Source organism: Octodon degus, unplaced genomic scaffold (assembly GCF_000260255.1).
Source record: "Octodon degus isolate 3935 unplaced genomic scaffold, OctDeg1.0 scaffold00076, whole genome shotgun sequence".
Lineage (NCBI taxonomy): Eukaryota > Metazoa > Chordata > Mammalia > Rodentia > Octodontidae > Octodon > Octodon degus.
Window position 1 is genome coordinate 758,315 of NW_004524652.1, and position 23,742 is coordinate 782,056.

Sequence of the window (23,742 nt, forward strand, 5' to 3'; positions counted from 1 at the left end):
CAGTGCGCGCGGGGGCAGGACTGGCGCAGCACGTAGGACGGGACTAGAACCCCTGTCCTTCCCTTGCCAAAGCAGGCGCTTAGTCCACTGAGCTGTCTCACTGGCCCTTGTTCCTTTCTCCTTTAATTGGCGGGTGTTTCACTGTTAGGCGTCCCCTAAAACATTTTTCTGTTTGCTCACCTTGGTCCCCACAGAGACACCCCAGGCCCCAGGGCCTTGGGGGAAGCGGGACTCAGCTGCGGCCCACTCTGAAGGACGTGGGGCCTGCTGGCTGGTCACTGTGATGCACATTGTATAAACTGATCCCCAGTGGAAGAGCCACGCTGCCTCTGTACTTCCTGCCTATCCCATAGAAGCCACAGACCACCAGAGACTAGGGCCTGATATTTTGGGAATAATCCTGAACAGCGCCCATTGACATAAATAATCTGCCTCCAAATCTTGGGCGTCATTTCAGAGTGTCTGCTTACCGTCTAGGGGCCTTGGCACGCGCAAGAACTCCTTTCATTCCTTTCCCAAGGCACGATTGTTGTATGTTTTACAGGCCTGGCCCTTAGTTTGTGGAGCTCTGGAGCTTGACATGCGTCTCACCAGGGTCAGAGGTGAACAGGCCCTGGGTGAGGCGGGGACCACCAGCAAGACGGTGCAGGGGGCAAGTCCAGCCCAGAGCCCCTTCCCCGCCGGGCTCACGTGAAGCCTGTGGGCGGCAGGCTGTCTACGAGCCCTGCCCACTGTCATCCACACAGCCTGGGTGTGGCTGGTGGCCATCAGCAGCGTGGCTGGGCGTTGGTCTTCGGCGTCCCCAACGAGAGCAGTGTGGAACTCTGCGTTGGGCCTGTGCCTCCCTGCGGGCAGAGCTGTTGAGGCTCTTTTCAACACTTGCTGGCCGTTTGTCTCCTCACTGGAGGGGCTGGAGCCATGTGAGGGAGTCTTTGGCGCCTTCCTCTTTTCTGTGGTCTGGGTTCAGCCTGGTAGAGGAGGGTGCTCTGGTGTCTCTCCTCTTAGAGATTGCTGTCTGTCTGTCTGTCTGTCTGTGAGGAAGTCATTATTTTCAGCAGTCCACAGTCTTTGGGGGCCCACAGTGCACCCAGCATGAGCCCCGTGAAGACGCAGGCCTAGGACGGCCTGCATGCTTGTGTCACGACGCCTCACCTCTTGCCGTGGACATCTACTCTCTCCTGGCAACTGATGTCCACTTGCCTTTATGAGTGGCTTCTCAGGAACCAAACCTCCCCACCCTCACCCAACTTCAGGAATCAAATATATGCCCTCTAAGCATGAGCCAATCAGAGCCCTTTGTTTTCTCCAACTGTGGTGATTGGCTGGGGACGGGTGCCTTGTCCAATCAGAGCCCAGAGATACAGCAATGCTAATGTCCTGGGAAAGCTACCCAGCTTCCCCTCCCTGGACTGTAACCTGCCAGGTGTAGGTCTACCAGAAGCCACCCTCTAGCTCTGAGCACAGACTCAGCTGTGGCTACACCAAGCCAGAGAAAAGCACCAGCCAGGCTTGTGACACTGTTTAGGCCACTGGCCACGCTGGCCCCGGGAGATGGGTCCGCAAACCTTCTTTCTGCTCATGTCAGTCAAGTCTGGCTTGGCCATCACCCACCCCACCACCCCAGGCTTCTGCTTGCAAACTATGGACAGTTCTGGAAGCGTCTGCCTCCCTGCTAATTTCTGGGCGTCTCCTGCCTTTCCCTGGGCCAGGAGCAGGCCGGAGCCTGTGGGGTGCATGTGTTGGTGCCTGGGAGAGGAGAGTTTCCTGGGGGTTGGGATGGAGAACAGGAGCCCTGTGGAGGAAGGGGGGTTCCCTGCAGTTCCTAGCTGGGCTGAGCCTGAGGCCCCAGGGGTAGAGTGTCAGGCTTTTTGGGAGGCAATGGTAAAGAGCTAGGAAAGATAAAAGAGGACTTTATTGACCCTAAAGACACTGAGAGAATCCCAGGGAGTTGGGGGGATCCTCTGATCTGAGACAGTGGGGGGCTGAGACTTTATAGACTTTTGCCAGAAGCGTACTTTGAGGGGCAGGTTTAATGGCCCCTGAGGAGCTGACTGGGGTCTCCCTTTTGGCACAGGGACGGGTAAAATGAAATTTTATCCAGGACTGGGTTGGGGGAGGAGGAGGAGGAAGAGGAGGAGGAGGAAGTCTCTGGGAAGATAAGCTGTTGTTCTAGGGCTTCAGCCATGTTAGATGACCACGACAATAATTCAGCAATTCATACTAGGGCCAGAACCTATCAGAGAGAAAGCCCCCTACCTGCCCCAGAGCTGGGACACAGCTCTCAGAAGCAGCCCTGCGCCCAGTGGCCAGGCCCACTGGGCCTTGGCCTGCTAACCTAGGAGGAGGGGAGCTGTGGGTCTACAGCTGCCCCAAACACAGCCGGCTGTCTCCGCTGCCAGCCTCGACTCGGTGTTGCTGTTGGTGACGGCAAGGCTGCGTGAGGACACAGGGAGCGTGAACGCCTCATGGCACCGTCCTGCACCTGGCATCTGTGTGTGTGTCTTCCACACATGCATGGCTGGCTGCAAGAGACCCCGTAGGTGCAGGTGAGGGACACAGGATGATGGGCAACAGGAGACGGAGGCCACCAGCCAGGTGACACAGGGACGCAGCGGCCCTGCTGTCCTTGGAGGACGCACTTCCTGTCTCGGCTTCTCTCTGTGGTACATGTGCTGCTGCAAATTCATGAAAACTGCTCCCGACTGTGTCCTCCGAGGGTGGAGTGGAGCCCTCTTGCCCAAAAGCGCTTTGCTGGTAGTGGAACCTCCCTGGCTGGGCACCTGCCCGCTCACCAGTGCGACAGCGGTGGAAGGCAGCGGTCCCTTCGCAGCCGTGCTGGTGGCTCCCACCGTGACCTTGCTGGGGGCTGCCGCGGGGGTCGGTCTCCTGACCTGGGCCGGAGGCCTTCGAACACGGCTCCAGGGAGGGTGCCCTCTTCGCAGGAGGTGCGCGGTGCACCCGGGCAGCGGGTGCTGTGCACACGGAGTGCACGCACAGTGCACGGACTTGGATGCCTGCCTCCCCGAGCAGGCCTGTTCTCCGGTGACTCCTTAGGGCCCCCAGACCTCAGTGTGTCCTTGGAAACGGGGCTGCAGGATGGATGGATGAGGGGTGTCCCTAGTCAGCGCCGCCCTGTTTTGCAGTTGCAGTGGCTTTCTGCAGGTGACCTGCGGCTCCCTGGCCAGGAGGCTGGGCTGCCCCAGCAGTGGGCTTCTCTAGCTCTGCCCCCTCGGCACCTGGCTCCTGGTTCCCTGCAGGACTCGGCCTGTGTTGCTGACCTGACCTGTCAGCCCCTCTGGGGCTGGGCGCGGAGTGCTCTGTCTCCCTCAGAACCGGTACCCGGGGTGCCTGCCCTGTGCCTGCTTCCGCGCTGGGGGACAGGGCTTACCTGGTGTGCATCTCCATTCAGGAGGATTTCAGCCCTTGTAACTCACCCTGCTGTGCCTGTTGTGAGCAGTGTTGTGTGCCTGACACGGCCGAATAGCTCTGCTGGCTCTAGGGCCCTCTGTTTCCTCCGGTGACCCCAGCAGTCTCGTCTACCCAGCTAGTCCCTTGCGCTGTTTCATCCTCTACCCGAAACTTCACTTTCGCCTGTGGCCCAGGCTGCTTGATTCCCCACTGCTGCCTTGTGACTCCATCGCAGCCTTAGTCACCAAACACGCTTGCGCCCCGGGTCCCGCGTGTGGCCTTGCAGTCCTACGTCCCAGCTCCCCCCGTCTGGTGCTTGGGTCAGCGGAGGCCTCACGGCTTTTCCTACCTACACCTTGCCACTCCTGGGGTCTTCTGCCACCCGGGGCACAGTCCAGGTGGCAAGGCCACCACAGGGCTCCAGCCTCCCAAGGTCTTGAGGCTCCGGGCGCTGTGGTCACACAGGTTGCATCTGCTTGGTGCTCAGACCCTCCTGGTGGCCCCAGGACCTTGCAGACTGCTCGTACCCCTGCAGGTGCCGACAGATGGCCTACGCTGAGGACCTCCCACAGCTCTCCGTGGTCTTCATCTTCGTCAACGAGGCCCTATCAGTCATCCTGCGCTCGGTGCACAGCGTGGTCAACCACACACCCTCGCGGCTGCTCAAGGAGGTTATCCTGGTGGACGACAACAGTGACAACGGTAAGCAGGAGGACACAGCGGGCGCTTAGCCTCCTAAAGACAGTCAGTCGTCACTGTGCAGAGCCATTGCGGCTCCCCCTCGCCATGCCATGTGGATGTGCATGCTCCTTTCAAATACACACAAACAAGGACAGCACTGTAAGTGTCTTGAGGCCTTGCTTGCTACATAGCTGTCAACACCAAACCTGACAAGCACCCACCCCGAGACGCTGTCCCCTTAAGCACCAACCCATCCTGGCCCCTCCCCGCCCCACGCCCCTGCTTCCGCCTGCGAGGGCTCTTGGCCCTGGCGCACTCAGACGCACTCAGACGTGGTGCTGGCCACCTGGTGTGAGGTCATCGGGCACAGCCAGCAAGTGGCGGGGTCAGAGTACTTCCATCCTGCTCACTGCTCCCTGTGGGACATGGTCCCCTCCAGGCCCCAGATCCCCGTCCTGCCCCATCTGTGTGGCTGTCTTTTTACTGTCCCTCTCCCTCTGCCACAGTGGCTCCCACGGCCAGGCTCTGTCCCCTGAAAACAGAATCATGTCCTTGGGGAACATTCCAGAAGTACTGACCTCCGGTTCCTGTCTCCGCAGTGGACCTCAAGTTCAGCCTGGACCAGTACGTGCACAGGCGGTACCCAGGGCTGGTCAAGGTTGTGCGCAACAGCCGGCGGGAGGGCCTGATCCGTGCCCGGCTGCAGGGCTGGAAGGCGGCCACTGCACCTGTCGTGGGTTTCTTCGATGCTCACGTGGAGTTCAACACCGGCTGGTGAGGGGAATTCAGTGACCCCTGTGGGCACCAGGTCGGGGACAAAGGTGTGGCGGAGGTGCAGGTTACGAGTCATACAGTCCCCAGTGTTGCCTGGCCCCAGGAGTCACCAGGACAGGGTGCAGCTCCACACTCGGGGGAAACTCTGGGTCCAGAGTCCCCGTCACTGCCCAAATAGGAGAGAGGGGAGGGTGTGTGGCTGACCACCTGGGTCACCCAGCAGCAAGACCAGGATGGGAAGTTGGGGGCTCCCCAGGCCCCCCTCCTGCCCCTCCTGCCACTCAGGCTGTGTCAGCTCCTGCTGCCCAGGGCCCAGCTTAGGTGAGCGGACATCCTGCCACTGCGGAGAAGCTGATGCACAGGCTCTGCTGCTCCCAACATGTCTTTGAGGCTGAGGGCCGCCTGTGGTGCTGTCCCGGGCATAGAGCGCAAGGCCATCATCTCTGCGCAGGACGGGCGCCATCTCCCAGTGGTGGTGGGGCCCTGGGTGCTGGCTTGTGTGGGGACATCCTTCCAGTGGCCCTGCTTGGGGTCCTTGGCCCATCAGCCCATCCTCCGCCACACCCACTTCACACAGTCCTGGGCTCTCAGTCACTGTGGCCCCACTGCTCGGAGGGCTGGGCCTGCCCAGCAGGCCTCTGGCAGACTCAGATTCCCTCTGCTGAGTGCCCAACCACCCCCACTTCTCCCTCCTCCTGCACGCTGCCAGGGGCTCTGCTTTTCTGTGGCTGCCACGTCCTAACATACTGCATCAACAACTAACTGTGCGTCACCGTCTGCCCCCCAGGGTCACCCACAGTGCTTGAGTCGCACACTGCACAGAACAGCACAACAGGGCCCCACAGCCTCTGCACCCCTCAAATGTGCCATCAGTTCATGGAGGCCTGGCATGCACTCCAAGCCTTGTCTGCTCTGGCAAAGGGTGACTGAGCCAGTGTCGCAGGCGCAGCGCTGCCCATCCTGGCTAGCAGCCCCTGCTGGGTGGCGGTTAATCCGTCCTCCTGGCGGAGCACAGGGGTGTGCCTGGATGCACCCTCCCTGCTGGCCCAGCAGCTCAGCAGGCCTTGTGGGCACCATGCCATGGGGCCCCGCCGGCGCCTCAGGAGTCCTGTGGGGTCGTCCCTCTGCTGTGCCCTCTGAGGCACTCAGCACACTGGTCCCTATGTCCAGCCCCCCACAACCTCATCCCAGGACCAGCACAGCCCACCCTGGATGCCCGGGTGCCCTGCGTGGCCCTCTGTTCCCCACAGCACTCACCCCCGCTCACCCCCGCTCAGCCGGGCCTGTTGTGCAGGTTGTGCACTGCACACAGTGCTCCGCAGCCCTGTCCAGCGTGCGATAGCTCCCTGAGGAGGGGATTTTTATCTCAGTTCACAAACGTATCCCCAAGTGTGAGGGCAGAGCGTCGTGCAGACAGGCTTTCAGCCAGGGCTTGCAAAGTGTGGGCCTTGCAGAGGTGGGGAAGGGGAGGGGACCGGGTCAGGCTGCGTGGCTGCGCTCAGCTGGGGCCCTGGGCCCCTGCCTCACGACCTGCAGGGCTGAGCCCGTCCTGGCGAGGATCCACGAGGACCGGCGGCGCGTGGTCCTGCCGGCCATCGACAACATCAAGTACAGCACGTTCGAGGTGCAGCAGTACGCCAGCGCGGCGCATGGCTACAACTGGGGCCTGTGGTGCATGTACATCATCCCGCCACAGGACTGGCTGGACCGCGGCGACGAGGCCGCGCCCATCAGGTGAGGAGGGCGCTGGGGTGGCAGGGACCGGGACAGCGGCAAAGGAGATGCGGCCACCGGGCCAGCAGTGATGGGCACGGGCTTTGGCACCGAGCATTTTCCACCAATTCCTTTGACCTAAAATGCTGAGTGCAGGTTGTGGGAGCGCAAGGCTGCTCTCGTAGGGTGCCTCCTGAGTGTCTTTCCTGGACGCGGAGTTATCTCTCCAGGCGGCCCCTGGAGCCTTACCTCAGAATTTGTGGGTCCCTGGAGATGAGCACGCTGACACCAAGCCCCCAGCTGGGTCTCCCCAGGCTGCGTCGGCCGGCCCGTCCTGTCCCATCATAGGCCACTGAGTGCCCTAGCCACAGCTGCCCAGAGCACTGAGACCTTCTGTCCTGTGGGAGCCCTCAAGGGGCCTGGCACATCTGCCTCTGTGGGTGACCAGAGAGGCGGGGTGGAGTCCCGAAGCCCTGGGAGCCCAGAGCTGGGCCCTGCTGCCCAGCCAAGCCCACGAGGGCACCATAGGTAGGAACCTGCCTGGGCTCCTCCCTGAGCAAGGAGCAAGGTCTTGGGTCACTTTCCTCCTTTGATGCACTTGAAAGTCCCCACCTTGTGGGTGGCATTTAAGAAGTCAGTGGACTCAGGGCCCAAAGGCAGCACCTCCCTTGGGTCCAGCGCAGAGGCCTGGGCGGGACCGCAAGCCTTCTGGGGTCTGGTGCACAGCAGTGCCGAACGCAGCCCCGGAGCAGCACCGAGAGCCATGGAGCTCCAGGCCGGCAGCCCTTGAGAGCACAGGAAGCCACGCAGAGGTGGCACAGGACGCAGGGCGCGCACAGCCAGCCCACTCGGGAGGGGCACACAGTGGCCAGGCGGGACAGAGGCTTTCGTGGCCAAGCCCCGCACGCCCAGGACGAGGAGGAAAGAGACGCTTAGACAGTACCGAGGTGGGGAGTATGGAGCAGAGAGCCGCGTGGGCCTGGGGGAGCTGAATAAAAGGGCACTGTGTCAGAGTCCAGATTACCCTGGAGAGTTAGAGAAAGTTCATGAATGACCGTCCAGGCAAATGCTGGGGATCTACAGAACAACTGAAAATACATGAGCACACCGAGGCTTTGACCCTGGGCCCGGGCAACACTGTTCAGGGGCTGAGCACCTGAGAGTGAGGGCCGTGAAGATGACAGGACCACTGGAACCACCCTGCCACTTGCCAGGGATACAGCTGGGTGCCGTGCGCCAGGTAGGCGACCGCTGCCTTCCTCACTGCCGATGGCGGGGCTGCGCTGCTGCACACTGCCTGCTCGAGAGCCCGCAGCAGGGACACCTATCGGACGCCCCGCCTGTCTGCGTGCTTTCTTGCCACTGAGACAGTGTCCAACACCTGAAGTCAAAGAAGGACGGGTTATTCCAGCTCGTGTTTTGTAAAGGTTTCCAGTCGCAGCTGGCTGGCCCCAAGGAGGGGTCGCATGGCGGAGGGGCGTCAGAGGAGAAAGCCCACAGCAGGTAGAGGGCAGCAAAAGCAAGGGAGCCTCAAGCAACGAGCCTGCCACGTCCCATCCAGGCTTCCTAGCCTACGACCACACCTTGAGTCAACCCCAGCACCGCACACTGAAGATCGCCCTTGTCCGAAAAGCCCACTTACAACTGCATGAGGCTTTGGAGAGACAACCAGACACACACTGTATTCCATCCCTGGCCCCCAAAGACTCTCACACATCCGTCAATGCGAAGGGCACCTAGTCCATCAAGAGTTGCCACAATCCTAACAGTTCCAGCACTGCTGAGAAGTCCACGTCCAAAGTCTCCTCTGAGATTTAAACAAACTCTTACTGCATGACCCTGCGCAGGCGAAAAAGAAGTTAAACATTTCCAATATGTAATAGCACAGGATAAACACTTCCACTCCAAAAGTTACAAATGGGGAAACAAAGGAGTGGGACCAAAGCAAGTCCAAAATCCAGCAGGTAGACATTAAGCCCCAAGTTCCTTCCACGTGCAGCGTTCCAGGCCATCCGTGGCAAGCTGTGAGCTCAAGGGCTGGGGTGATTCGGCCCTGATGGCACTGCGGGTGGTTGCGGCTCTCACAGAGCTCTCTTGAGCTGGCGCTGTGCCCTGCTTGTAGTTTTTCACAGACTACCCACATTCCTGGCTTCTCCCAACTTCTGGAGAAAGGGGAGCACGCTGTCAGACATGATCACATCACACTGAGGATCAGAGCCACGGGCAGGCCGGCCAGGCATCACGTTCTCTCACTCAGGATGAGGAGTGACAGGCAGACCTGTGAGTCATTGCCTCTGCGAGCTGAGGGTCAGGGCACAGGCGGAATCCCGCCAGACACATGTCCTCACTCCAAGGCAGGATCAGAAGGTGTTAGTGTGGAAGTCTTGTCAGCCATCACATCCTCACATGGAGTGTCAGAGTCGCGGGGCGTCCTCACTCGCACATGCATGCGGATGTCTGCACGGGTGGAGACACCAGCCAGCGACCACTGCAGGCTCGCCTGCCCCTCCGCTGCGGGGTGTCAGCAGAGAATGGTCCAGAGGATGTGGGATCCCCACTTGAGGTCTTCGTCACTTCCACCTACAACACAGTTCAAACTGAAACCTCACTCAACTGGACAGCTCGGAACAGTGCTTCATCAGTGGCATCAGACGTGGCTGGTAAGGGCCCCAACGTGGCCACCGCAAGCTGCGTCCTCCCAGCATCTTTTTTGTTTGGACAGGGTCTCACTCTGTAGCCCAGGCTGACCTCGATCTCACAGTGATCCTCCTGCCTCAGCCTTCTGAGTGCTTGGATTACAGGCGTGCACCACCACACCCGTCTTCTCCCAGTCATCCTTGGCCCCTGGTGGCCGGCTGTCTCTTGGGCTAAGCAGTCTCTGCTGGCTGGACGGCCGTGCTGTGCTTCTCTCCTCCCATCTATGGGGCTGTTCTGCTCTTAATGCTACGAAGGCAACAGGGATCTGAGTCAGAGTCAAGACAGCGTCGGGCTTGGGCGAGTGCAACGAGCCCCTGCTGCGTCCTGCCGTCACCCTGAAAACTGCAGAGCGGCCAGAGGTGAGATGGCCCCTCCCGGCCAGCACCCCAAATCCGAGATGACACTCAGGCCCAGCTGCTTTCTGTAACCACAGCGAGACTGTCACACCAATGAACACAGTTTATTTGGATTTCTGAGCTGTTCTGAGACAGGCCTAGTGGAGCCCATGGTGCTGCTGTGGACCACCGTGATGAGGAAGTGCAAGAGCCCTGGAGGGCAGCCCAGTAACTTAGCAACCCAAAGCTTCTATGCGTTAGCAAAGGTTGCCGGAAGTGTCCTACCAGAAGCTTTGTGGCCACCATCTGACAGCAGAGCAGACTGGATCTCCGCGCGAACGCAGGGCTCGCCTCGTGACCGTCACAATCAGTCTGCCGTGTCCAGCCGCACACGGCGCCATCGCAGGGCTGGGTCACCTCTGGCACTGTGCTGAGTCGCTCTTGCTGCTGGTTTCATTGAAGATTCACTGGCAGCCGAGGTCAGCCCCAGCGTTGCCTATGTGGGCAGTGGGCCCTTCAGCTGTGCTGGGGCTGGGGTCGGGGACAGTGGAGTACCTTGCTGCCCCCTCAGATTTTAGAGAGCGGGAGGAAACTGAGGCAGAGTCCGCTGTCAGTAGCCTGGGGGCCGCGTGTGCACAGCAAGCGAAACTGGGTAGTGTGTAGCGGGAGCCCCAGCTGTGCGCTGAGCTCGTGTGTCACGCCATGAGTTCCCCACTCCAGGGTGCTCTCTGCGCCACAGCATCCTGGAGCACCCACAGACCTACCCAGCAGCCGATCCATGCATGGTGGCATGGGCTAAATGTGTGGGCACAAACACCGCTACTACAAACCTGAAGGTCCTGCCTGCAATTTCGAAGTCTGACAGCAGGCAGGATCTGGGAGTCGAGCAGTGCACGACCTACACCACTGCACACTGCGTGCGGGAAGGGACCTGAAGAGCCCTTTGGGCGACTCTTGCGAGGGAAGTGCTGGAGGAGCCACATGGCTTGGTGGATGAGCCCCCTCTGCACTCAAGTTCTTACGTGGTCTTTGTGGTCTGTTTCAGTACGCTGGGAGGGTCTGGACTCTTCCGTGCTGGGGAGCGGGCTCTGAGGGCTGAGGGTGGAGATGCAGCCACCCACTCACAATGGGAGTGGGTGGAGGGTGGAGCCAGGCCTGGGACCTGTGTGGCACTCACAGCTGTCTCTGCCCCAGGACACCTGCCATGATCGGCTGCTCATTTGTGGTGGACCGGGAGTACTTTGGGGACATCGGCCTGCTGGACCCTGGCATGGAGGTGTATGGAGCTGAGAACATTGAGCTGGGCATGCGGGTGAGTGCAGGCGCAGGCCCCAGGCTGTGGGGGCCACTTAGTGGCCAGCGTGGGCCGCAGCGGGAGTCCTACGGCCCCCAGAGTGGCTAGGGCAGGGACTCCGGAAGCTGACACCCATAGGGAGGGGAACAGGGGCTGGTCCTCAGCGGTCCTGATGGGGAGGTGGAGGCAGAGAGGTATGGGGGCCCCGACCAACTGGTGTGGGGCTTGCGACTTTGGGGGACCCTCACCCCATTGGCAGGGAGCCAGGCTTCCTGGAGTTGATCGCGAACATGCATGCTCCGGGTGCTGATGCCAGGCCCTGGGCCAGGTGGGAGTGAGGCTGGCGGCCCTGCCTCCCGGGCCCACCAGGGAGGAGGAGGACGCAGTCCCTGGAGCAAAGCTAGAGATCTGGCCTGGCGGGGGGGACACTGAGGAAGGAGCTGCAGGCAGTGTGGCCGTGGGCAGGCACTCCCAGTGGGGGACGGGCAGGGCAGAGAGCTCAGGGCAGGCTGGTGCATAGGTCTAGGCTCTGCTCCATGGAGGGGGCACCCACCTCCTGTGCCAAGGCCCCTCTACCCCTGGGCTCTAAGGTGGTGATTACAGACTGGGGACAGAAGGGGTGGGGGACAGGGAAGTACGGGCCTAAAGGGGGAGCTGGGTGTAGTGGGTGCAGACAGCGGGTGCTCAGGGGACCTGCTGCCGTAGCGCCCAGAGTGCAGCTGGGTGCCTTCACCGTCACCGTCAGTGTCACCGTCCTCAGCAGTAAGTGCACGGTTCAGGCTGGCAGGCGGCAGTGTTGGGAGGGTCCAGATGGTGCAGGGCTCAGAATGCAGGGCTCAGTGCTGCGTCCACAGCTGTGGTCACAGGACTGGCCAACCTGAGCCCACGTTCCACACACTGCCTGGCATGGGTCTCTTGTGGGGGCTCCGACTCCAAGCAGGAGCCACTGCCTCTGTGATAAAGGCCATATCCACCAGAAGTTACATAGGGCTCCAGGCCACCACGACAACCTGAGACCTGAGAGCAGGCCTGGAGGAGCAGGAAGCCCTGGGTCCTGGGGCAAGCCATGCTCCGGGGCCAGGGAAGGACGCTGCTCCTGTCCTGGCCCTGTGCTGCCGCTGCCACCCTGCATCTCCCACGCTGTCCCTTGGTGGGTCCGTGTCCTTGTCTCCCATGTAAACAGATCACGTCCTGCTGGGCTGGCTGCACAGCTCCTCCTAACCTGCTCCCCTGCATCCTTGTCCCAGGCCACCCTGCCACCGGCAGGTGTGCACACAGCACATACTGTGTTTTCGTGTGTGTCGACATGCCCTGCTCTGTGAAGGTGTGCAGGCTGAGCCTGCCTTGGCAGATGCCACGGAGCCCGAGGTCTGAGCCCGAGGTCCACCCCAGCCCTGGGGGTCATCATACTCACCACAGTGCCCTGGAGGCCGGGGACTCCTCAGTCCTTGCGTTTGCAGGACAGCAGGGCCTCACGCCCTGGGATGCTGGCAGAGAGACCCCGAGCCTGGCGGTGCACACAGCTGGAGGTTCGGCACCTGCTGCGCGCGGCTCAAGGCTGGCTGGTCTGGTCTGGGCTCTGTGCACACTGCTTTTGTGCTTTAGGGCTTGGGATGGGCTTGTTTGGCTTTTGTGTTTTGCCTGTGGGGCTTCTAACCAGGAATTCTTAAGGCTAGCTCTTTAAAATGTTATGCTTGGTTTATGAAAGTCACAACTTTCAAAACCCATCTAAGCCTTTATGTTAAATATGAAGGTCGTGTTTTATTGGTGCAAATCCAATTAAACAAGAACAGTCAACGCTGTCACTCTGATTAGCTCAGGTGAGCAGATTAAATGCCCTTAAACCCATTTGCACCTGTAGCTAATTAAATCCCTTTGAACTTTTCTAGGTGACACTTGGTGTGAGGTAGGTTTTTTTTTTGTTTGTTTGTTTTTTCCTTAAGCACTTCATATGTCTGGTATTATATCATAAATCCTCCCAGAGCCTGGAGTCCTAGGTATCTCACAAATTGAACTTCAACAAAATCACAGCCTCCTTCCTACGCACCTCAGGACCATCTGCAGAGGTATTAGATCTCGCAGTGTCCCATTTCCGATCGTCCTCGCTTATGTTTCAAAAGCAGAATTGGGGTTCATCTGGCAAAGCCTTTAAACACTGGCTTCCGTAGTGGTGCTGAAGGACAGGGCCCTCTGCGCCTCTCTCCTGAGTTACCCTAAGCGAGCCCTTCCCTATGGGCGCAGGCACTGACCCTCCCGGTGCCAGCCTCTGGCCAAGGGTCCTCAGGGCCGACGGCCCATGCTGCAGGGACAGATGACAGGAGCTGCGGTGAGACAGCCTGTGGGATGGCAGGGAGCTCAGGGAAAGGGGCCCTGGGACAGGTGCCCACAGAGATAAAGGAGACCTGCTGCTGCCAGGCAGACAGGCCGAGCAGGTCAAAGGGAAGCAGCACCCGCGGCCCCTAGGACAACCAGCTCCTTTGACCCAGCCTGGCTGGAGCCAGCTCGCCAGCAGAGCCCGCCAGGTGCCCCTGGGCTGAGTGCACCGGCCTGCATGGGCTGCCCTGGCCCTGGCCTGGAGCACAGCTGCCCTGCATAGCCGGTGGGCCCCACCGTGTCTCCCACAGAGGCGGGTCTCCAGCCCCATGAATTCATTTTGTCATCTGTCTCCTCCCCCATTAGAATTTGGCTCCTGAAACCAATAACTGCATGTTCGGTGACAGAACAGCTCATGGGTGACTGAGTGCCCCCACACGAATTGGAGCTCTGCAAAGCTCTGCCTGCCTGAGACTGGGACGGTGACCCTGAGAAGCAGCTGTCCTGAGTGTGGTCTGGCTGCATCTAGCTGGGGTCCCTGTGAACAGAGCGGAGGGAAGAAAGGCTGTACCCAGCTTCCTGTGATGACAGAGAGAGAAGGGCGAAGGAGGGTGGCCCAGCGATGAGGGGTTGGGGCAGCCAAGCCCAGACCCCAGGCGCAGCGTGCCCCTGCCCCCACCCTCCCGGCCCCAAGCAGATGGGGTGCCCCACTCACAGCCGCCATGGCACCCACCTCCCCACCCCCATAGCTCTCGGGTAGTCACTCTGTGGTCTCAGGGCCATGGTCCGCTCCTGTGACTGCTGGATGCACAGTGTCCCTTGAGGGCAAGTGAGTCCGTAAAGGTCAGGACCAGGAGCACACAGAACCACGAGCCACCCTGAAGCCCCGGCCCCAGGTGGGGACACGGAACCCTCTGACCTGCACTGGCCGTGCGCCTGAGACCCCACCGCAGGTCACATCAGCAGGAGGCAGAGCTTCCTGGGGGATTCAGCAGGCTGTGAGGGGGTCCCTGGGTGGGGTGGGGCACAGCCCAGCTGATGCTCCTGATCTGCTTGTAGGAAGCGTGTGCTCTGGGGCCCACAGGGGCCCACGTCACCTGTCACCAGCATACCCTAGGCCTCAGTTTCCCCATCCCTGAAGAGGGTTGTGCAGCACATGTTTCACTAAGGGCCAACTCCAGGTGCTGCCCCCTTACCCTGTGCACCACGTGTGGCAGAGCAGAGATGCAGGGACAGCTTTGCATGGGAGTGCGTGTGTGTGCGTGTGCGCGTGCATGCATGCGCAGGGGCCCAATCATGGGACTAATGACAGTGCCTGATGCCGCATCCCTCACACCCTCGCTGTCTGGCTCTGGGGGAACTCCTGCAAGCAGCGCCTGGGGTTGAACAACCCGGTCGGCAGAAACGCACTCTGCATTTCTGTCCAGGACCACGGCACGGCCTCCCCGCCCTCCCCAAAGGCGCTGCTCTTGCATTCATGCGTGGCGTGGTGCGTGTGCACATACGTGTGTGGTTGGTATGTGTGTGTCCATGTGTGCACTTGTGCACTGTGCGGTGCATGTGCACACACAGTGTGTGCCAATGTTTGTGTGAACGTGCATCCATGGTGTGCGCCTGTGTACACAAGTGTGTGGAGTGTGTACACGCATGGTGCCTGGGCCCATGTGTGGGGCATGCGTGTGTGTGGTGTGTGTAACGTGTGTTGCACAAGTGTGTGTGTGTGAGGCACACATGTGTGCATGGCTATTGCAGTGTGTGCTGCGTGTGTGCTGCGTGCATCTCTGTCCCGCGTGTGCCGGGAGGCCCTGACCAACCCTGCAGAGTGAGGGGCACGGAGGGAAGGCCCCAGCGCCCACCTGCACCCTGGCTGCTAGCGTGTGTGCTTTCCTGAGTGTCCTGCATCCGTCTTCCTTCACTGGCTTCTCCGTGTGCGCTTACTTTCTGTTTTATTTTTTTTTTTCCTCTCTTCACGGTCCTGGGGGGAACTTGGACCTTTGCTCTGAGCTATACCCAGCCCTTTTAATTTTTGAGATGGGGCCTTCCTTGGTCGCCCAGGCTGGGCTTGAACTTGAGATCTCCTGCCTCAGCCTCCTAGAGACAATGGTGACCTGCGTGCACTACCGCACCTGGCTTCTGGTGGGTTCAGCGCTTCTGGGCAGGAGCTCTCCGGTATGTGATGCAGGCCTTCCCCCAGGTGCTGAGTGCACTGGCAGGGACTGTCTTGGAGCCTGCAACCTGGAGTCTGCCACTGGGGAGGGCTATGCAGGAAGGAGTTCTGCCAGGTGGGCGGAGCAGGGCTGAAAGCAGGGCATTGGGAACACCAGAGTCCTTAACTCTACTGCAGAGCGGGGCAGCTTAGGGTCAGGGACCCTAAGCACGAGACACAACACAAGCACGAGAGCGTCAGCCCCACAGTTGCAGTCCCCAGGGGGATGGCCAGGCTGGGTCCTGGCTGCCTCGCTGGGAGCAGGAATCTGGGACACACACCGTAAGGGACTTCACCACTAATCCACAACCCCTGCCCTGAGAGACTCCAAGCTTAGACCACAGCGGCGTTCATCCTGGCTCTGCCAGGCTAGGGAATGTTCCAGAACCCCTGACAGGAGGCTGGCCTGTAGGCTGAGCACACTGCAGCTCCCAAGGGCCGGTGGCTGCATCTCTGAGGGTGCTGGCTAGAAAGACCCCTTGTCTGCGAAAGCAGTCAACCCTGATGCCAAGAAGGGCCGGGAGGGGCTGCGCCTCACGGTGAGGCAGTGCCCTGTGCCTCGCTACCCTCATCACCCGAGCCTTCCTGCTCAGGTGCTGCAAGCCCCTATCTACAGTTCTTCCACTCGGGTCAGCAACACAAGCACGAGAGCGTCAGCCCCACAGTGCAGTGCCAAATGGCTCGAGCACCTCGACGTTCTGCTGTGGCAGCGGTGGAGGGCGGCGCGCTGCCAATCAGGAGGCTTCTTGGTGCATCTCAGTTTGCACCTTGCCTTCATGGAGGAGGGAGGAGGCAGGAATCAACCCCCACGCTCCCTAAACTGAGGGGCTTGGACCCTCAGTGGGTTGATTGGTGGCCCCCAAAAGATATGTCCACCCAGACCCGTGAGTATGACCTTTGGGAACTGGCATCTTCACAGCATGATTACAGCAGGGATCTTGAGACTGTCCTGGACTGCTGTGGGCAAACGTCCTGCAAAAGACGACAGAGAGAAGTTTGACTCAGACACACAGAGATGCCGGGGGCCTCAGACCTAGGGCAGGTCCCAGCTCTGCCTCTGCAATCTTGTGTAGCTGACACAGGAATGGACAGATGGATGAACATGTGGATGGATGGATGGATGGATGGATGGATGGATGGACAGTGAATGGAGGGGTGGGTGCATAGGTGGGTGATGTGGATGGAATGGATTGATACATGGGTGGATAGATGTAGACTGATGGGATGGGATGGATGGATGGATGGGTGGAGGGATTAGTGAATGGATGAATAGATGGATAGGAAGATGGATGGGTGGATGGATGACAGATGAATGGATGGATGGCACATGGAGGGATGGGTGGATGGATGGATGCGTGGATGGCTTTGATAGACAAATAGGATGGGTTGGTATAGGATAGTTACCAGCCAGAATTCTCCAGAGAATCAGACTCATAGATACAGACATAGACATAGATACGGACATAGATGTAGGTGGATATAGAAACATGAACACAGCTCACACCATATGGGAGCCAAGAGGCCCTAGGATCTGCTGCTGACCAGCTGGACTTCCAGGGGAGCTGGTGGTGTGGGTTCTGGTCTGAGCTATTCTGAAGCAGGAGATGATGCCATACAGCCTGCAGGGACAGGCTGGGCATGAACCTTCCGCCCCAGGCTCGGTGGCCTTGAAGCTTCCAGGGGTGGTCCCACCAGAGAGAGGCACCCCGAAAGTTGCTTACTCCACACCCCAGCGCCCTGGGCCCTGTGCAGCTGATGCGTCTGGGAGGGCAGTGAGACAGGCATGGTACAGCAGGAAGAAGGTAAGTGTGGTTGAAAGGAACCGGCCAGAGGAAGCCTAGTGCTGGAGACAGGAGATAGGTGGGGACGCAAAGAGGGCTCGGGGCTGTCCTGGGGCACCAGCTGCTGAACGTGGGCCTGGACTGAGCTTCCGTGGGTGCTGGGACCACTGACTTGGCCGCAGGCTGCCCACACGGGGTTCCATGGGGAGGAGGCCAGCCGCTAGTGCGGGTGAAGGCCTGAGTTGTGTGCAGGCGGAGGTGGACTTGGTGGGAAGTGCTGTTCGCTGGTGGCCTGCCCCACAGGTGTGGCAGTGTGGAGGCAGCATGGAGGTGCTGCCCTGCTCCCGCGTGGCCCATATCGAGCGCACCAGGAAACCCTACAACAATGACATCGACTACTACGCCAAGCGGAATGCACTGCGGGCTGCCGAGGTGTGGATGGACGAGTTCAAGTCCCACGTGTACATGGCCTGGAACATCCCCATGACCGTAAGCTGGGCCAGTGGGCAGGCAGGGTGGGGCAGAAGCCAGAGCCCCACGGACCCCAGCCCCGCAGCCTCAGGGTGGGGCCAGCAGTGGTGTCCTCCCCGGCCTTCTGGGGCACCACTTTCCTGGCCACACATCACTGCCAGCTGTTAGAGAGGGACCTGGGTGCAGTAGCATATACCTATAATTCCAAGGCTGAGGCAGGAGGCCTCCAAGTTTAAATCCAGCCTGAGCGGCTCAGGGACTTAGTAAAACTCTGAGTTTTAAAGGCTCTGGAAATGTGCTCAGTGTAAAGACCCTCGGGGCAATCTCTACAGCAGTGCTGAAGAAGGACAAGGGAAGAGGGAGGGAGGAGCCGGGAGACAGCACATCCTGTGTCGCCCAGGACCCCACATGGAGACCTCTGGCAGACACCCATAGGTACCCCGCAGCCACTTGTGTGCCCTTGGAAGCCACACAGATCTGGACACAGGAGTAGACAAGATGCCTCCCAGGTCACCCTGTCCCCTCGTGCTATGTGCTTGACCCCAGGAGGCACCAGTGTTCCCAGTCCTGTCCCCAGAAGCTGCCCTTTGTTCCATTAACCCACAGCCAGAACCAGGTCTTGTGTCCCTACCAAGGGGCCTGGGTCCCCAGTGCCTGAGCTGCACGGTGCCCCCCAAGCCCTGCTGCAGTAAATGAGGCTCGTCCTGGGGTGCCTCCCACCAGGGCCATATCCAGCCAGATTAGGGGACCCAGGCCAACTGTGTGGATGGCAGCTGGGAAGGAAACTGCTCCGTACCTGTGTGGCATGGCAGTGTCCCTTGAAGACTGGGGATGCGAAGACACCCCACAGCAGAGCCATCCCATCAACCTCGAGGGGGTGGTATTTCCCACCCACACCCTGTGATCCAAGGATCCTTGGGAGTGCCCACTCACTTCATCCACAGCAGGGCAACCACTGACCCTCCTCAGCCTGCAAGTGAGAAAACTGAGGCACAGTGGGCTCAAGAACTGTCCCGAGGCCACACAAAGTGACAGGGTTCAGACCCAGGACCATGGCTCACTGGCAAGGTCACCGTCTCAGGGAAGGAGAGACAGCAGAGACTGGGCGGGGCTACACTCCAGGTCCCCCCAGAGTGGCACAGCGTCGGGCCAGGCAGGAGGCTCTGAGAGTCAGGCACACGACTGCCCATCTGCTGTCTCTGCCTCAGAACCCAGGGGTGGACTTCGGGGACGTGTCCGAGAGGCGGGCCCTGCGCCAGAGGCTGAAGTGCCGCAGCTTCCGCTGGTACCTGGAGAATGTGTACCCTGAGATGAGGATCTACAACAACACCCTCACGTACGGAGAGGTACCGCTCGCCACAGGGCCCTCGCGTGGCACATGTGTGGCGCGCTCTGGAGGACACTATGTGGCTGCCCCAATATACGAGCCCGCTTGCAGACCCTTGCACACAGAGACATGCGCAAGCGGAGACAGACACAGACACACACATGTACGCTTGCGTGGACAGACGCACGTGCCAGGTGCCTCTGTGCAAACACTTGGACGTGTGTTTGTGACATATACACCCACAAGTATGTGAATGCGTGGCATGAACTGAATGTGCTTATAGGTGTGTGTGTTCTAGAAGGCATGCAGTAGTCACATACCATGTGCATGTAAGTATGCACACATGCATGAACATGTGTGCTGCTGTGTGTGCTCGTGTTGACACATACATGTTCGGGCACGTGTGTGTCCATGCTGGCAGACCCACACTCACATGTGTGCACAGACACATGCAAACAGACTTCCACATGTGGGTATGCATGCCAAAGCGTGCACATGGGCGTGTACCAGTGCCCACGGACGCAGGGGCTTGCAGCCTTGCATGTGTGCACACGGCACTCCTCAGGCACAAACCACATCTCACCTCTGCCTGAACCTGTGCACAGATAAGCACAACCAGCTGTTGTCCAGATGCGTGTGCACACACACCATGCACTTGCACACACGCACGGCCATGGGTGGGCCCCATGGTGCACATGTGTGCATGCTCACACACACGCACGCAGGCAGTGGGCTGCATGAGAACCCAGTCCCTACTGGCGCCCAGGAGGCAGCACAGACTCTGAGGCCAGGCCCGGGGCACCGTCCCTTTCTCCTGCACTGCCTTGCACTCAGCCCGAGAGACTTGCTTCTGCACAGAAGTAAGGCCACCCTGAAGCGTGGGCAGGAGGGGGCAGGCGCAGACCTCTCTGTGGTCCACGTCCAGGCTCCTGGCCAGCCTGATCAGTGCCAGGCCCCTGGTTTTGGGTGTGGGGAACACCCCGTGTGTGACAGGCAGGGGTTGCGGCTGCCCAGCCTCTCCTGGCCTCCGCCCGCGCTGCCCCCTCCGCCCGCGCTGCCCCCTCCGCCCGCGCTGCCCCCTCCGCCCGCGCTGCCCCCTCCGCCCGCGCTGCCCTGGTTCTCACGCTCCGCGACCTGAGATGCAGCTGTCTTTCTGTGCCCAGCCAGGGTCCCCTAAGGCTGCAGCTGGCGCCGGCCGCTAATCCCTGACTAGCCAGTGGGGCAGCCCGGCCCAGACTCCACACGGCCCTGCCTCTGCCTCCCGGAGGGGGTGCGCTCATGGGCAGGGCCATCCCCAGAGCTCGTGACACAGCCCCTCTGCCAGTCACAGCCACCCTTGCATGTGCGCTGCCTGTGGGGCGGGGTTCCACACGCACCCACAGATGTGCAGGTCCCTCCCCAACCTGCCCCTGCCTCCCTGTCCTGGAGCACACCAGCCACCAGGCTCACATCGGGGGCCTCCTGGTGACCCTGTCCCTCTGGCCACAGGTGAGAAACAGCAAAGCCAGCGGCTACTGCCTGGACCAGGGAGCAGAAGACGATGACCGGGCCATCCTGTACCCGTGCCATGGCCTGTCCTCCCAGGTGGGCGCCAGGGACACAGCGCAGAGGGCCAGGCCTTGGGTGAAAGAGCTCTCAGCAAGCTGGACGTGGTGGTACATGCCTGTGACCCCAGCACTCTGGAGGCTGAGGCTGAAAGGCCAACTCACGTTTGAGGGCTACATAGAGAGACCCTGTCTCAACACAAACAGACGAACAAAAACAGGTCTCACCAAATCCCTCCTGTCCCATGCCTTGTCTCCTGTGAGACAGGACAGTCCCTAGGTGTGCTGTGGGTAGAGGGGAGAGCAAGGTATGGCCGCAGAGTGGCTGTGACACAGGGGACAGTCGCTGTTTCCGCACTGCGCAGCCTTCTCACTGTGTACCTGCTGGCTCTAGAGCCAGTCCCGGGCTATGTGGACACTGACCAGGCGCCAGTGGGGTCCGGGCAGCTGAGGTCCAGGGCCTGCAAAGCACCAGGCTTCCTTGGGAGCAGTAAGGGGCTGGAGGCCCACTCACACGAAGGGCTCCTGAGGCTCCACCACGCCGGCCTCTCAGTCCCAGCACATGGCGGCCAGGATCCCGGGAGCACAGTCCTTGGCACTTGCTGCCAGCAGAACAGGGCCCATTCTTGCCAGAGCTTTCTGAGCACAGGGCCTGAGGCTTAGCCTACTCCGCGTGACCTCTCCTCTCCTCTCACTGGCCTCACTGCCCCACCCAGCCTGCCTGCCTTCTTTCCCTGGGGGTAGGGCCCCTGTGTCTCTCCTCCCAGGCCCAGCTGCTCAGGGCTGCTGTCCCCCCAGCTCGTGCGGTACAGCACCGATGGCCTCCTACAGCTGGGGCCCCTGGGCTCCACCGCCTTCCTGCCTGACTCCAAGTGTCTGGTGGACGCCGGCCGGGGCCGCACGCCTGCTCTGCGCAGGTGTGAGGATGTAGTGCGGCCTGCGCAGCGGCTATGGGACTTCACTCAGGTCAGCAGGCCCCGGGCTGTGGGTGAGGGTGCAGAGGAATGGGGTGCAGGGGCTGCCGGGCCCTGGCTCAGGATAGCAGGTCTTGGGGTGACTTGAGCAGGTGACTCAGTCCTGCTGCAGGAGATAGACGCCCCAAGTTGGCCCCTGTGTGCCCACCCAGTCCTGCTCAGTTGGCCTGCACCCCTGCTGCCCCTGGGCCATGGGCTGGGGGCTTCCAGCCACCGGGAGGGCTGGTGCTGCTGCTCGCTGTGCCACAAGGGTATGAGGGTCTGGGCCTGGGTCGGGGTGGGTGCCAAGGGCCAGCCGGGGACCTGCGGAGCCTGTTTTGGGGTTGCCAGGCGGGGCCAGGTTCATCAATGTCTTGGGGGCACAAGGGAGCCAATGGACCTGGACGTGTTCCTGGTGCCTGTTCAACCTCCGAGAGCAGGTGGCAGGCTGAGTGTGGCCACTGGGGACACGGGACAGAGATAGGAGCGAGGACCTGGGACCTAGGCTGCGCAGAGCCCACCTGGGCTGGGGTCACCCCTCCCGGTGTGTCTTTTGGGAATGGGGCCTGGCTCCTAAGCTAACTCTTCCTCCCAGGGTGGTCCCATTGTGAGCCGAGACACGGGCCGCTGCCTGGAGGTGGAAGTGTCCAAAGATGCCAACTTTGGGCTGCGGCTGGTGGTGCAGCGGTGCTCAGGGCAGAAGTGGACCATCCGGAACTGGATCAGGCACGGGCGGCACTGACCCCAGCTGCCGGCCCCTCACCCCACAAGCCTCAGGGCTGGGCCCTGACTCTGCACGGGGCCGGGGGCTGCCGGGCCGCAGCCTCGGTCACCAGGTCAGGGGCTTGGACCCCAGGGACAGGCGGCACAGCCGGGGGCCTCCAGGGACGGTGACCGCGATGCCCAACACGTGCCTTTTCCACACTGTTCCCGACAGGCGCGTGGACGGCGCCTTCCTGCATGTGCTAAGCCTGTATGCAGCGGCAGGCGCGCCAGCCGAGGACGGGGAGGAGCACCCGGAAGGCGCCGCTCAGCGATCTGAGGCAGAAAGCAGAGTGGCCCTTGTGGCCTGCAACACAGATGGGGAGAGCCCTGCTCTGTGGCCTGGAAACCCGCCATGCGGTGGGCCACGCCTACAAAGCTGTGGGACATGTGCCAGCCAGGCTGGGCTGGGGGCCCCACCTCTGCCCGCACCTCAGCCCCGGCTGGGCTCTGTTGTTCTCTTGCCGTCAGCGGCAGGGGGTCTGTGAAGGACACCTAGCCCCTTGCCTGTTTTTTAAATAAAGTTTTATTGGCACATGGCCACACTCTTGGCTCTCATGTCACTGTAGCTACTTAGGGGGGCGGGTGCAGCTGGGCATCCCGCGTGGTTCCCAGAGCCCAAGACACCTCCTCTCTGGCCTTTTAGGAAAATGTGTGCCCCTGCTGCCAGAGGGCCGCTGCCCGGCCCTGTCCCGACATGGCAGTGGGGGAGAGAGATGGGTGTGGTCATCGCATCTCCCCGTCTGCCCAGATCACCCAGCTCAGAGCAAGGTCACCATGACTGCAGAAGCAGATCGGGGTGGGGGTGCGGGAGGAGAGCAGACAAGGGTGCAGCCCTCCGAGCCTTGCCCACCGAGGCAGGGAGGGCACTGCGGTGCGGGTCACGGGGTTGCCCGACCCAGGGTCCCAAGCATCCCCTGCCCACCTGCCTGGAGGGTTTTTCTGAAATGACAGCTATGTTTTACACGCAAAGGCAAAGCAAACAGAACTTAACAAGGCCTAGCAGCTTGCCTGCGTCTTTCATCAGTGCAGGTGTAAACTGGCTCTGCCACGAATTCAGAAAAACGCACAGCATTTGTGCAAAGGAGCCCATTCGCAGCAAGATCTCAGGGCCAGACCTGGAGGGACACCCGGAGTGGTGCAGGGATGCAGCCAGAAGGTGGGGCTCCCTCCCTGGCTCCCTAGGGAGATAATGTGAGGGCGCCAGTGCTGCCCAATATAAGCACCCGCTGTGCCTCTTCTTCTACAGCTTTGCTGTCTGCAGCTGGGTCGGTGAAGTGGCGCAGTCTCCTGCGAAAGTACAGGGACCCTCAGGGCTCCTGTGGTCCCCAAGCCTGTGGCAAGGGAGGGACAACCCCAGGGTGTGGGTGGGCCCTGGAGGAAGCGCTGGCACCTGCTTTCTTGCCCATAAGAAGGACAAGGCTGGGCATGGTGGGCACTCCTGGAACCCAGAAGTTAGGAGGCTGAGGCAGGAGGATCACTG

General features: G+C 60.8%; 1 protein-coding gene across 1 annotated transcript in view; it reads left to right on the forward strand.

Moving 5' to 3' along the window:
• The window catches only part of Galnt9 (polypeptide N-acetylgalactosaminyltransferase 9), a 51,557-nt gene extending 29,282 nt beyond the window's left edge, over nucleotides 1-22,275 (forward strand). The window contains exons 3-11 of the mRNA XM_004635843.2: nucleotides 3,944-4,110; nucleotides 4,689-4,863; nucleotides 6,400-6,597; nucleotides 10,803-10,920; nucleotides 17,506-17,691; nucleotides 18,882-19,019; nucleotides 20,489-20,584; nucleotides 21,343-21,510; nucleotides 22,093-22,275. Of these exons, the coding sequence (XP_004635900.1) occupies nucleotides 3,944-4,110; nucleotides 4,689-4,863; nucleotides 6,400-6,597; nucleotides 10,803-10,920; nucleotides 17,506-17,691; nucleotides 18,882-19,019; nucleotides 20,489-20,584; nucleotides 21,343-21,510; nucleotides 22,093-22,239 (1,393 nt within the window). The 3' untranslated portion in view covers nucleotides 22,240-22,275. The remainder of the gene's footprint in view (nucleotides 1-3,943; nucleotides 4,111-4,688; nucleotides 4,864-6,399; nucleotides 6,598-10,802; nucleotides 10,921-17,505; nucleotides 17,692-18,881; nucleotides 19,020-20,488; nucleotides 20,585-21,342; nucleotides 21,511-22,092) is intronic.
• Nucleotides 22,276-23,742: the final 1,467 nt, after the last annotated feature.